This window comes from Bombina bombina, chromosome 6, assembly GCF_027579735.1.
Source record: "Bombina bombina isolate aBomBom1 chromosome 6, aBomBom1.pri, whole genome shotgun sequence".
Classification (NCBI taxonomy): domain Eukaryota; kingdom Metazoa; phylum Chordata; class Amphibia; order Anura; family Bombinatoridae; genus Bombina; species Bombina bombina.
The window spans coordinates 732,797,859-732,812,427 of record NC_069504.1 but is presented as its reverse complement, the minus strand read 5'-3'; the positions used below and the strand labels follow the sequence as shown (position 1 = coordinate 732,812,427).

Below are 14,569 nucleotides of genomic sequence, written 5' to 3'. Positions count from 1 at the left end.
TCTTCACATTTAGCAGAATCTCATACAAATCGACTTGTATTGTTTCTTCGAGAACATGGTTGGAGGATCAATTTACCAAAAAGTTCATTGATTTCTCAGACAAGGGTAACCTTTTTAGGTTTCCAGATAGATTCAGTGTCCATGACTCTGTCTCTGACAGACAAGAGACGTCTAAAATTGGTTTCAGCTTGTCGAAACCTTCAGTCTCAATCATTCCCTTCGGTAGCCTTATGCATGGAAATTCTAGGTCTTATGACTGCTGCATCGGACGCGATCCCCTTTGCTCGTTTTCACATGGGACCTCTTCAGCTCTGTATGCTGAACCAGTGGTGCAGGGATTGTACAAAGATATCTCAATTAATATCTTTAAAACCGATTGTACGACACTCTCTGACGTGGTGGACAGACCACCATAGTTTAGTTCAGGGGGCTTCTTTTGTTCTTCCGACCTGGACTGTGATTTCAACAGATGCAAGTCTGACAGGTTGGGGAGCTGTTTGGGGGTCTCTGACAGCAACAAGGGGTTTGGGAATCTCAGGAGGTGAGATTACCAATCAACATTTTGGAACTCTGTGCAATTTTCAGAGCTCTTCAGTCATGGCCTCTTCTAAAGAAAGAGTCGTTCATTTGTTTTCAGACGGACAATGTCACAACCGTGGCATATGTCAATCATCAAGCAGGGACTCACAGTCCTCTGGCTATGAAAAAAGTATCTTGAATACTGGTATGGGCGGAATCCAGCTCCTGTCTAATTTCTGTGGTTCATATCCCAGGTATAGACAATTGGGAAGCGGATTATCTCAGTCGCCAAACGTTACATCCGGGCGAATGGTCTCTTCACCCAGAGGTATTTCATCAGATTGTTCAAATGTGGGGACTTCCAGAAATAGATCTGATGGCTTCTCATCTAAACAAGAAACTTCCCAGGTATCTGTCCAGATCCAGGGATCCTCAGGCGGAGGCAGTGGATGCATTGTCACTTCCTTGGAAGTATCATCCTGCCTATATCTTTCCGCCTCTAGTTCTTCTTCCAAGAGTGATTTCCAAGATTCTAAAGGAGTGCTCGTTTGTTCTACTGGTGGCTCCAGCATGGCCTCACAGGTTTTGGTATGCGGATCTTGTCCGGATGGCCACTTGCCAACCGTGGACTCTTCCATTAAGACCAGACCTTCTATCGCAAGGTCCTTTTTTCCATCAGGATCTCAAATCCTTAAATTTGAAGGTATGGAGATTGAACGCTTGATTCTTAGTCATAGAGGTTTCTCTGACTCTGTGATTAATACTATGTTACAGGCTCGTAAATCTGTATCTAGGAAGATATATTATCGAGTCTGGAAGATTTACATTTCTTGGTGTTTTTCTCATCATTTTTCTTGGCATTCTTTTAGAATTCCTAGAATTTTACAGTTTCTTCAGGATGGTTTGGATAAAGGTTTGTCTGCAAGTTCCTTGAAAGGAAAATCTCTGCTCTTTCTGTTCTTTTCCACAGAAAGATTGCTAGTCTTCCTGATATTCATTGTTTTGTACAAGCTTTGGTTCGTATAAAACCTGTTATTAAGTCAATTTCTCCTCCTTGGAGTTTGAATTTGGTTCTGGGGGCTCTTCAAGCTCCTCCGTTTGAACCTATGCATTCGCTGGACATTAAATTACTTTCTTGGAAAGTTTTGTTTCTTTTGGCCATCTCTTCTGCTAGAAGAGTTTCTGAATTATCTGCTCTTTCTTGTGAGTCTCCTTTTCTGATTTTTCATCAGGATAAGGCGGTGTTGAGAACTTCTTTTAAATTTTTACCTAAGGTTGTGAATTCTAACAACATTAGTAGAGAAATTGTGGTTCCTTCATTGTGTCCTAATCCTAAGAATTCTAAGGAAAGATCGTTGCATTCTTTGGATGTAGTTAGAGCTTTGAAATATGTTGAAGCTACTAAAAATTTCCGAAAGACTTCTTGTCTATTTGTTATCTTTTCCGGTTCTAGGAAAGGTCAGAAGGCCTCTGCCATTTCTTTGGCGTCTTGGTTAAAGTCTTTGATTCATCATGCTTATGTCGAGTCGGGTAAAACTCTGCCTCAAAGGATTACAGCTCATTCTACTAGGTCAGTTTCTACTTCTTGGGCGTTTAGGAATGAAGCTTCGGTTGATCAGATTTGCAAAGCAGCAACTTGGTCTTCTTTGCATACTTTTACTAAATTCTACCATTTTGATGTGTTTTCTTCTTCTGAAGCAGTTTTTGGTAGAAAAGTTCTTCAGGCAGCTGTTTCAGTTTGATTCTTCTGCTTATTATTTCCATTTTTTTTCATTATAAAATTTAAATTTTGTTTTGGGTGTGGATTATTTTCAGCGGAATTGGCTGTCTATTTTATCCCTCCCTCTCTAGTGACTCTTGCATGGAAGATCCACATCTTGGGTATTCATTATCCCATACGTCACTAGCTCATGGACTCTTGCTAATTACATGAAAGAAAACATAATTTATGTAAGAACTTACCTGATAAATTCATTTCTTTCATATTAGCAAGAGTCCATGAGGCCCACCCTTTTTGTGGTGGTTATGATTTTTTTTTGTATAAAGCACAATCATTCCAATTCCTTATTTCTCCAACATAGGTGTGTCCGGTCCACGGCGTCATCCTTACTTGTGGGATATTCTCTTCCCCAACAGGAAATGGCAAAGAGCCCAGCAAAGCTGGTCATATGATCCCTCCTAGGCTCCGCCTACCCCAGTCATTCTCTTTAGCGTTGCACAGGCAACATCTCCACGGAGATGGCTAAGAGTTTTTTGGTGTTTAAATGTAGTTTTATTCTTCAATCAAGTGTTTGTTATTTTAAAATAGTGCTGGTATGTACTATTTACTCTGAAACAGAAAAGAGAAGAAGATTTCTGTTTGTAAGAGGAAGATGATTTTAGCAAACGTTACTAAAATCGATTGCTGTTTCCACACAGGACTGTTGAGATGAAGTATCTTCAGTTGGGGGAAGCAGTTGGCAGACTTTTCTGCCTGAGGTTTGACTGGCCACATTTCTAACAAGACTTTGTAATGCTGGAAGGCTGTCATTTTCCCTATGGGGACCGGTAAGCCATTTTCTTAGATTAAGTAAAAGAATAAAGGCTTTATAAGGGCTTAAAAAACTGGTAGACATTTTTCTGGGCTAAAACGATTACTTTGCTAAGCATATTTGTCAGATTATAGCTCTTTATAGTTATTATAATCTTGGGGATTGTTGTTAAAAAACGGCAGGCACTGTATGGACACCTTTTTCAGATGGGGGCCTTCTCTAGTCATGGGTCTCAGCAAAGCAGATTCCTGGGACTGTATAGGGGTTAAATGTAAAAACGGCTCCGGTTCCGTTATTTTAAGGGTTAAAGCTTTCAAATTTGGTGTGCAATACTTTTAAGGCTTTAAGACACTGTGGTGAAATTTTGGTGAATTTTTAACAATTGCTTCATGCTTTTTCGCATATTCAGTAATAAAGTGTGTTCTGTTTAAAATTTAAAGTGACAGTAACGGTTTTATTTTAAAACGTTTTTTGTGCTTTGTTGACAAGTTTAAGCCTGTTTAACATGTCTGAACCATCAGATAAACGATGTTCTATATGTATGAAAGCCAATGTGTCTCCCCATTTAAATATATGTGATAATTGTGACATGGTGTCCAAACAAAGTAGGGACAATGATGCCACAGATAATAATAGTGCCCAAGATGATTCTTCAGATGAGGGGAGTAAGCATGGTACTGCATCACCCCCTTCTGTGTCTACACCAGTTTTGCCCACACAAGAGGCCCCTAGTACATCTAGTGCGCCAATACTTATTACTATGCAACAATTAACGGCTGTTATGGATAATTCTATTGCAAATATTTTATCTAAAATGCCTACTTATCAAAGAAAGCGCGATTGCTCTGTTTTAAACACTGAAGAGCAAGAGGACGCTGATGATAACGTTTCTGACATACCCTCACACCAATCTGAAGGGGCCAGGAGGGAGGTTTTGTCTGAGGGAGAAATTTCGGATTCAGGAAAAATTTCTCAGCAAGCTGAACCTGATGTTGTAACATTTAAATTTAAATTAGAACATCTCCGCGCACTGCTTAAGGAGGTATTATCTACTCTGGATGATTGTGAGAATTTGGTCATTCCAGAGAAATTATGTAAGATGGACAAGTTCCTAGAGGTTCCGGTGCCCCCCGATGTTTTTCCTATACCCAAGCGGGTGGCGGACATAGTAAACAAGGAATGGGAAAGGCCCGGCATACCTTTTGTTCCTCCCCCTATATTTAAGAAATTATTTCCTATAGTCGACCCCAGAAAGGACTTATGGCAGACAGTCCCTAAGGTCGAGGGGGCGGTCTCTACTCTAAACAAACGCACTACTATTCCCATAGAAGATAGTTGTGCTTTTAAAGATCCTATGGATAAAAAATTAGAGGGTTTGCTTAAAAAGATGTTTGTTCAGCAAGGTTACCTTCTACAACCAATTTCATGCATTGTTCCTGTCACTACGGCAGCGTGTTTCTGGTTCGAAGAACTAGAAAAGTCGCTCAATAAAGAATCTTCGTATGAGGAAGTTATGGACAGAGTTCATGCACTTAAATTGGCTAACTCTTTTATTCTAGATTCCGCTTTGCAATTAGCGAGATTAGCGGCAAAAAATTCAGGGTTTGCTATCGTGGCGCGCAGAGCGCTCTGGCTAAAGTCTTGGTCAGCGGATGTGTCTTCCAAGACGAAATTGCTTAACATCCCTTTCAAGGGCAAAACACTGTTTGGTCCTGATTTGAAAGAGATTATTTCAGACATCACCGGAGGAAAGGGCCACGCCCTTCCTCAGGATAGGTCTTTTAAGGCTAGAAATAAGCCTAATTTTCGTCCCTTTCGCAGAAACGGACCAGCCTCTACTTCTACATCCTCTAAGCAAGAGGGTAATACTTCTCAACCCAAACCAGCCTGGAGACCGATGCAAGGCTGGAACAAGGGTAAGCAGGCCAAGAAGCCTGCCACTGCTACCAAAACAGCATGAAGGGATGGCCCCCGATCCGGGACCGGATCTGGTGGGGGGCAGACTTTCTCTCTTTGCTCAGGCCTGGGCAAGAGATGTTCAGGATCCTTGGGCACTAGAAATAGTTTCTCAAGGTTATCTCCTGGAATTCAAGGAACTACCCCCAAGGGGAAGGTTCCACAGGTCTCAATTATCTTCAAACCAAATAAAAAGACAGGCATTCTTACATTGTGTAGAAGACCTGTTAAAGATGGGAGTAATTCATCCAGTTCCAATAAGAGAACAAGGGATGGGGTTTTACTCAAACCTGTTCATAGTTCCCAAAAAAGAGGGAAAATTCAGACCAATTCTAGATCTCAAGATCCTAAACAAATTTCTCAGGGTTCCATCGTTCAAAATGGAAACCATTCGAACGATCCTTCCTACCATCCAGGAAGGTCAATTTATGACCACGGTGGATTTAAAGGATGCGTACCTACATATTCCTATCCACAAGGAACATCATCAGTTCCTAAGGTTCACTTTTCTGGACAAGCATTACCAGTTTGTGGCACTTCCTTTCGGATTAGCCACTGCTCCGAGAATTTTCACAAAGGTACTAGGGTCCCTTCTAGCGGTTCTAAGACCAAGGGGCATTGCAGTAGTACCGTACTTGGACGACATCCTGATTCAAGCGTCGTCTCTGTCAAAAGCAAAGGCTCATACGGACATCGTCCTAGCCTTTCTCAGATCTCACGGATGGAAAGTGAACATAGAAAAAAGTTCTCTTTCCCCGTCAACAAGAGTTCCCTTCTTGGGAACAATAATAGACTCCTTAGAAATGAGGATTTTTCTGACAGAGGTCAGAAAATCAAAGCTTCTAAGCTCTTGTCAAGTTCTTCATTCTGTTCTTCGTCCTTCCATAGCGCAGTGCATGGAAGTAATAGGATTGATGGTTGCAGCAATGGACATAGTTCCTTTTGCACGAATTCATCTAAGACCATTACAACTGTGCATGCTCAGACAGTGGAATGGGGATTATACAGACTTGTCTCCGACGATTCAAGTAGATCAAAGGACCAGAGATTCACTCCGTTGGTGGCTAATCCTGGACAACCTGTCACAGGGAATGAGCTTCCGCAGACCAGAGTGGGTCATTGTCACGACCGACGCCAGTCTGGTGGGCTGGGGCGCGGTCTGGGAACCCCTGAAAGCTCAGGGTCTATGGTCTCGGGAAGAATCTCTTCTCCCGATAAACATTCTGGAACTGAGAGCGATATTCAATGCTCTCAAAGCTTGGCCTCATCTAGCAAGGGCCAAATTCATAAGGTTTCAATCAGACAACATGACGACAGTTGCATATATCAACCATCAGGGGGGAACAAGGAGTTCCCTGGCAATGGAGGAAGTGACCAAGATAATTCAATGGGCGGAGGACCACTCCTGCCACTTGTCTGCAATCCACATCCCAGGAGTGGAAAATTGGGAAGCGGATTTTCTGAGTCGTCAGACATTCCATCCGGGGGAGTGGGAACTCCACCCGGAAATCTTTGCCCAAATAACTCAATTATGGGGCATTCCAGACATGGATCTGATGGCGTCTCGTCAGAACTTCAAGGTTCCTTGTTACGGGTCCAGATCCAGGGATCCCAAGGCGACTCTAGTAGATGCACTAGTAGCACCTTGGACCTTCAACCTAGCTTATGTATTCCCACCGTTTCCTCTCATTCCCAGGCTGGTAGCCAGGATCAACCAGGAGAGGGCTTCGGTGATCTTGATAGCTCCTGCGTGGCCACGCAGGACTTGGTATGCAGACCTGGTGAATATGTCATCGGCTCCACCATGGAAGCTACCTTTGAGACAGGACCTTCTTGTTCAAGGTCCATTCGAACATCCGAATCTGGTTTCCCTCCAACTGACTGCTTGGAGATTGAACGCTTGATTTTATCAAAGCGTGGGTTTTCAGATTCTGTAATAGATACTCTGATTCAGGCTAGAAAGCCTGTAACTAGAAAGATTTACCATAAGATATGGAAAAAATATATCTGTTGGTGTGAATCTAAAGGATTCCCATGGAACAAGATAAAAATTCCTAGGATTTTATCCTTTCTACAAGAAGGTTTGGAGAAGGGATTATCTGCAAGTTCTCTGAAGGGACAGATTTCTGCGTTATCTGTTTTACTTCACAAAAGGCTGGCAGCTGTGCCAGACGTTCAAGCGTTTGTTCAGGCTCTGGTTAGAATCAAGCCTGTTTACAGACCTTTGACTCCTCCCTGGAGTCTTAATCTAGTTCTTTCAGTTCTTCAAGGGGTTCCGTTTGAACCCTTACATTCCGTTGATATTAAGTTATTATCTTGGAAAGTTTTGTTTTTGGTTGCAATTTCTTCTGCTAGAAGAGTTTCTGAGTTATCTGCTCTGCAGTGTTCTCCGCCCTATCTGGTGTTCCATGCAGATAAGGTGGTTTTGCGTACTAAGCCTGGTTTTCTTCCGAAAGTTGTTTCCAACAAGAATATTAACCAGGAGATAGTTGTACCTTCTTTGTGCCCGAATCCAGTTTCAAAGAAGGAACGTTTGTTACACAATTTGGACGTAGTCCGTGCTCTAAAATTCTATTTAGAGGCCACTAAAGATTTCAGACAAACTTCTTCTTTGTTTGTTGTTTATTCTGGTAAAAGGAGAGGTCAAAAAGCAACTTCTACCTCTCTTTCTTTTTGGCTTAAAAGCATTATCCGTTTGGCTTATGAGACTGCCGGACGGCAGCCTCCTGAAAGAATCACAGCTCACTCCACTAGGGCTGTGGCTTCCACATGGGCCTTCAAGAACGAGGCTTCTGTTGACCAGATATGTAAGGCAGCGACTTGGTCTTCACTGCACACTTTTGCCAAATTTTACAAATTTGATACTTTTGCTTCTTCAGAGGCTATTTTTGGGAGAAAGGTTTTGCAAGCCGTGGTGCCTTCCATTTAGGTGACCTGATTTGCTCCCTCCCTTCATCCGTGTCCTAAAGCTTTGGTATTGGTTCCCACAAGTAAGGATGACGCCGTGGACCGGACACACCAATGTTGGAGAAAACAGAATTTATGCTTACCTGATAAATTACTTTCTCCAACGGTGTGTCCGGTCCACGGCCCGCCCTGGTTTTTTTAATCAGGTCTGATGAATTATTTTCTCTAACTACAGTCACCACGGTATCATATGGTTTCTCCTATTCATATTTCCTCCTGTACGTCGGTCGAATGACTGGGGTAGGCGGAGCCTAGGAGGGATCATATGACCAGCTTTGCTGGGCTCTTTGCCATTTCCTGTTGGGGAAGAGAATATCCCACAAGTAAGGATGACGCCGTGGACCGGACACACCGTTGGAGAAAGTAATTTATCAGGTAAGCATAAATTCTGTTTTTTTTATGCTTTCGCACTTTTTTCTTATCACCCCACTTCTTGGCTATGCGTTAAACGGATTTGTGGGTGTGGTGAGGGGTGTATTTATAGGCATTTTGAGGTTTGGGAAACTTTGCCCCTCCTGGTAGGAATGTATATCCCCCATACGTCACTAGCTCATGGACTCTTGCTAATATGAAAGAAATGAATTTATCAGGTAAGTTCTTACATAAATTATGTTTTTTCCATTTCCCTTTGGTCGAATGACTGGGGATTGTGGGTAGGGGTTTGACACTTAACAGCTTTGCTGTGGTGCTCTTTGCCTCCTCCTGCTTTCAAGGAGTGATAGTCACACTAGTAATTGATAATGTCGTGGACTCTCCATATCCGGAAAGAAATAAATTTATCAGGTAAGCATAAATTTTGTTTTTCCTCAATTCCCTATATTGTGAAAACAAGGAAGAAATGATCTTTTCACTATAATTGTTCACAGTAATATCCTTTTAAAAGAAATATTAAAGACTGAATTATTTCACCCTAAAATCGCAAATTCCAAATCTTTACTCCAGGAACAGAGAGTGCATGGAAGAAATCCCAATGATAGAATACTCTGCTCTCAATTGTGTGTGTGTATGTGTGTGTATGTATATATATATATATATATATATATATATAAATAATATAAAATTACTTTTCAAGTGAAACATTATTATTAGGACATTCTTACTGAGCTGTAAAAGCTAGAATGTCAAGGGTTTATTTCGTCATCTGCACCAGTGTTTCTCAACCGCGGTCCTCAAGTACCATTATCAGGCCAGGTTTTCATTATAGCTGAACTAGAGCACAGGTGAAATAATCAGCTGATGGTAAGAGCTGGTTAGTAACCATGGTTACTGATCTGCTGATTATTTCACCTGTGCTCTAGTTGGGGGTACTTGAGGACCGTGGTTGAAAAACAATGATCTACATGCAATGAGCGTGAAGATTGAAATATAATATAGCACCATTTGAAGACGTTTGGACTTTGAAATCTTTAAAGTGAAGGTCCATTTTGATGAATTAGTGCCCGGTTTTTAATAAACCTATTAAAAACAAGGGCACTTTATTTCATCAAAATTGACATTTCACGGTTTTCTTCAAAAACTTACCTTTTAATCCTGAATGCCGCTCCAGCAATTCCCCCGGCCGTTGGAAGCCTCTGCAGACGTCAGAAATGACGAATCGGGCTTCCTCCAATAACAGCGTTGCATCAGGCCAAGATTCCCCCCCGGGGGAATCTTGGCCTGATGCAACGTTGTGATTGGAGGAAGCCGGATTCGTCATTTTGGACCGCGAAGACGGCTTGCGACGGGCGGAGGAAGTGCTGGAGCGGCTGCCAGGATTAAAAGGTAAGTTTTTTAAGAAGACAGTGAAATGTCAATTTTGATTAATTAAAGTGCACTTGTTTTTAATAGGTTTTATTAAAAACCGGGCACTAATTCATCAAAATGGACATTCACTTTAATCCAGTTGTGAATGTGAATTTGCAGGCTTGCAATTGGGATTCCTTTTTGAGTTTATATATTTGTCCACATCATATCCTTAGAGTTTTACACAATGATTTAATGGATGGGTTTAGTGCTTAAAAGTCTGTCTCATTTTTCAGGATATTCCAGAATCCTTAAAGGGACAGTCAAGTCCAAAAAGATATTTGATGTTTCAAATAGGGCATGTAATGTTAAAGGGACAGTCTAGTATAAATTAAACTTTCATTATTCAGATAGGACTTTTAATTTTAATCAACTTTCCAATTTACTTTTATCATCAAATTTGCTTTTTTCTCTTGGTATTCTTAGTTTAAACTAAACATAGGTAGGCTCATATGCTAATTTCTAAGCCTTTGAGGGCTGCCTCTTATCACATGCTTTTTAACTCTCTTTTCAACACAAAGAGACTAAAAGTACACGTGGGCCATATAGATAACACTGTGTTCAGGCACAGGGGGTTATTTAAGATTTAGCACAAAACAATGCTAAATTTAAGACAATAGATAATAAACAGTGACAGTCATGTGATCAGGGGGCTGGAAGAAGGATCCTAGATACAAGGTAATCACAGAGGTAAAAAGTATATTAATATAACTGTGTTGGTTATGCAAAACTGGGGAATGGGTAATAAAGGGATTATCTATCTTTTAAAACAATAACAATTCTATGGTAGACTGTCCCTTTAAACAATTTTCCAATTTACTTTTATCACCAATTGTGCTTTGTTTTCTTGGTATTCTTAGTTGAAATGTAAAGGTAGGAAGGCTCATATGATAATTTCTAAGCCCTTGAAGGCTGCCTCTTGTCACATGCATTTTTATTTGCTTTTCACAACAGGGGAGAGTTAGTTCATGTGAGCCCTATAGATAACATTGTGATCACGCCCGTGACTTGTGGCAGACACTGCACTAATTGGCTAAAATGAAAGTCAATAGATAATAGAATGATGTCATGTGATCAGGGGGCTGTCAGAAGATGCTTAGATACAAGTTAATCACAGAGGTAAAAAGTATATTAATATAACTGTGTTGGTTATGCAAAACTGGGGAATGGGTAATAAAGGGATTTTCTGTAAACAACAAAAATTCTGATATTGACTGTCCCTTTAAGTACTTTTTGTTCGTTTTTTTAGTCCAGTTACAGTTGCTGTCCTGTTGTTCTTATTTTGTTTTCATTTAGCATATTGCTGTTCTCCAACCAATTTTTGAATTCCTATGTTTTTTTGTTTTTTTATGCACCTCGAGACACCTGTATTCCCATTTTTATTTATTTTTTTGTCTGTTAAGAAGCTAGTGATTAGAAAAAAGCTGTACACTCTCTACATGTGGTTTTGATGTCTACACATCTATACTATGAATGAATGGAGACAAACTGACATACTATAGTCGGTTGCAGAGTTACATTGCTAAATGGCTAGCAGTGACTACAATTTCTGTTTGGATTGCGAGATGCATTATTTCAGTTTATCAAGTCATGCAGGCATTTGTGCAACTGGGGCATGAAGCCCAGTCCACAGGGACATGTTTCGTGTCTTAGCCATCTGAGGCAGACCCCTCCTTTTTGATGTCCTGTGAAATTCAGAAGCCTGGAGTTCTCCGCACATTTTCTGGAGCACTACAAATTTGCTGTGCCTTGGGTTGTTGTTTTTTTTTTTGTGTGTGTGTGTGTGCAATACTTTTTTATTTAAAGTTTTCAACCAAATTCAAATAAAGCTTAAAGGGACAGTCTAGGCCAAAATAAACTTTTATGATTCAGATAGAGCATGTAATTTTAAACAATTATCCAATTTACTTTTATCACCAATTTTGCTTTGTTCTCTTGGTATTCTTAGTTGAAAGCTTAACCTAGGAGGTTCATATGCTAATTTCTTAGACCTTGAAGCCCACCTCTTTCAGATTGCATTTTAACAGTTTTTCACCACTAGAGGGTGTTAGTTCACATATTTCATATAGATAACACTGTGCTCGTGTACGTGAATATATCTGTGAGCAGGCACTGATTGGCTAGACTGCAAGTCTGTCAAAAGAACTGAAAAAAGGGGCAGTTTGCAGAGGCTTAGATACAAGATAATCACAGAGGTTAAAAGTATATTAATATAACTGTGTTGGTTATGCAAAACTGGGGAATGGGTAATAAAGGGATTATCTATCTTTTAACCTTTTAACGCCGTTATGCCGTTCTATTCCGTCATATTTACACTGGGCTTTAAAGCCGTTATGACGGAATAGAACGTCATATCAAACGGCTGTCCTGAAGCCTTCTGCGCTTCAAGGACTTGATCGCGGTCTGGAGGGCGTTCCTAGGGTTGTAGGGACGCCCCCCAGATGCGATCCAATAATTGAAATCTCGCGATCGTATGCACGATCGCGTAGTTTCAATTTGTCTACATCGGAACAGGTGTTCCGATGTAGACACTTTAACCCTGTCACGAAAGGGTTAAAACAATAAACATTCTGGTGTAGACTGTCCCTTTAATGGGACATGAAACCCAACATTTAGGTAGAACATACAATTTTAAACAACTTTCCAGTTTTTTACTTCTTTTATCAAATTTGCTTCATTCTCTAGGTATCATTTGTTGAAGGAGCAGCAATGCACTACTAGTTTCTAACTGAACACATGGGTGAGCCAATGACAATCGGTATATATATATATGCAGCCACCAGTGGGCAGCTAGGACCTAGGTTCTTTGCTGTTCCTGAGCCTACCTAGATAAACCTTTCAGCAAAGGATAACAAGAAAAGGAAGCAAATGAAATAATAGAAGTAAATTGGAAAGTTGTTTAAAATTGTATGTTCTACCTAAATCATGAATGTCTAATTATGACTTTAATGTCCCTTTAACCAAACAGTTGCAAGAACACAAATTTAATTAATGTATCTCTTTATCGTTACGTGACAAATGAACAAACAGCCATGAAACATATCCCTTATCTTGAAAGAAAAAAGTGCTATTCAGCATTTACAGCTTTTATCAGTAGGAGGGATATGAAACCCCAAAAAATGATTTTGTGATTCAGGCAGAGCATACGATTTTTTTTTAAAGTTTCTAATTTACTTCTGTTATCACATTTGCTCTGTTCTCATGGCATTCTTTGTTGAAGAGATACATAGGTAGGTATCTGGAGCACTACATGGGAGGAAATAGAAAATGCTATCTTAGTGCTCTTGTGAAAAATGTTGCCATATTGTGCTCCAGACATTGGCATGCTCCTGAGCTTACGTCCCTTCTTTAAAACAAAGATACCTAGAGAACAAAGAACCTTTTGATAATAGAAGTAAAATAGAAAACGTATTAAAATGACAAGTTTTCATTCTGTTTCTGCCTACCCTTGTATGCTACTGCTTTGCACATCTTTGTTGCTGAGTGCTGCTAGGATGAGCCAAGATAAACAGAAATTAAATCATACTTGTGTAAGTTTCAACAGCTTGGTTCAGTTTCTTTATGTAGCATTCACTAATCTTCCCTCCCTTTTCATTTCTGCATTGTAATCAAGACCATACGTAAACAGCATGAAAGGGAGGAGTCTTATATTCTCCTTTAACAATGGGATGTTAGCCTTGGGTTCCTGGCCAGTGCTCCCTAGTAAGTTATTCTTCTCCAACTGAGCCAATATATCGTTTAAATTTCCATTCCTCATTATGCAAGGCAGCAATTTGCATGGAATTTAGTGAGAGCTGCACAAATTAGCCCAGAATTCTATGTCCAATGCAATATAGAGTACATGATGCCAACCTTCCCTTCCTTCTCTGCAGTGGCGAACTTTGATCCTAGTACTTTCAGCCTGATGCGATGTGAGTTCTGTGGGGCTGGCTTTGACACACGTGCTGGCCTCTCCAGTCATGCTCGTGCCCACCTACGAGACTTTGGCATCACCAACTGGGAGCTCACAGTGTCTCCTATCCATGTCCTTACTAGACTTCTGGCCCGCTCACCTGGCCGTCCGCTGCCCCCCTTCCCTCCTTGGCATCAGGATGCTGACGCAGACGGTAAGATGCCTTTGATCTTATCTACCTTGTTAGTGTTTACATTCCATTACATCATCACCAGTGTGTGAGATTGATGTATGTGTTTCCCAGGCTTCCTCCCCTCAATCTAATCCATCCAGCATCCCATACAAGAATATGAACATTTTTGTGCAAAATGCTTTAATGACGAGGTGCCTACTTATTTTCAATATGACAATGTAGCTTTTTAGAAAACAAGATTTCTTATATTAGAATACAAAAAGAAGAAAACATTTTTTAATTATATATATATCACCCACAAAATAGGGTGTTTATATGTAGTTTTTACCCAAAACTATTAAAGGGACACTGAACCCAATTTTTTTCTTTTGTGATTCAGATAGAGCATACAATTTTAAGCAACTTTCTAATTTACTCCTATTATCAAAAATGTTCTTCATTTTCTTTGTATCTTTATTTGAAATACAAGAATGTAAGTTTAGATGCTGGCCCATTTATGGTGAACAACCTGGGTTGTTCTTGCTGATTGGTGGATAAATTCATCCACCAATTAAAAAGTGAATAAAAAAAAAGCTTATATGCCCTATTTTTCAAATAAAGATAGCAAGAGAACGAAGAAAAATTGATAATTGGCGTAAATTAGAAAGTTGCTTAAAATTGCATGCTCTATCAGAATCACGAAAGTAAAAATTTGGGTTCAGTGTCCCTTTAAAACACCATATTGTAAGT

The 14,569-nt window shown here is 40.2% G+C and overlaps 1 protein-coding gene across 6 annotated transcripts in view; it reads left to right on the top strand.

The window, feature by feature from the left end:
* WIZ (WIZ zinc finger) overlaps nt 1-14,569 on the top strand; it is a 235,125-nt gene that overhangs the window by 104,342 nt on the left and 116,214 nt on the right. For 5 of the 6 annotated variants that reach the window (XM_053717946.1, XM_053717949.1, XM_053717950.1 and 2 more), the window contains exon 5: nt 13,628-13,861. The exons of the other annotated variant lie outside the window; for it this stretch is intronic. In XM_053717946.1, coding sequence (XP_053573921.1) covers nt 13,628-13,861 — 234 coding nt within the window. The remainder of the gene's footprint in view (nt 1-13,627; nt 13,862-14,569) is intronic. 6 annotated transcript variants of the gene reach the window in all.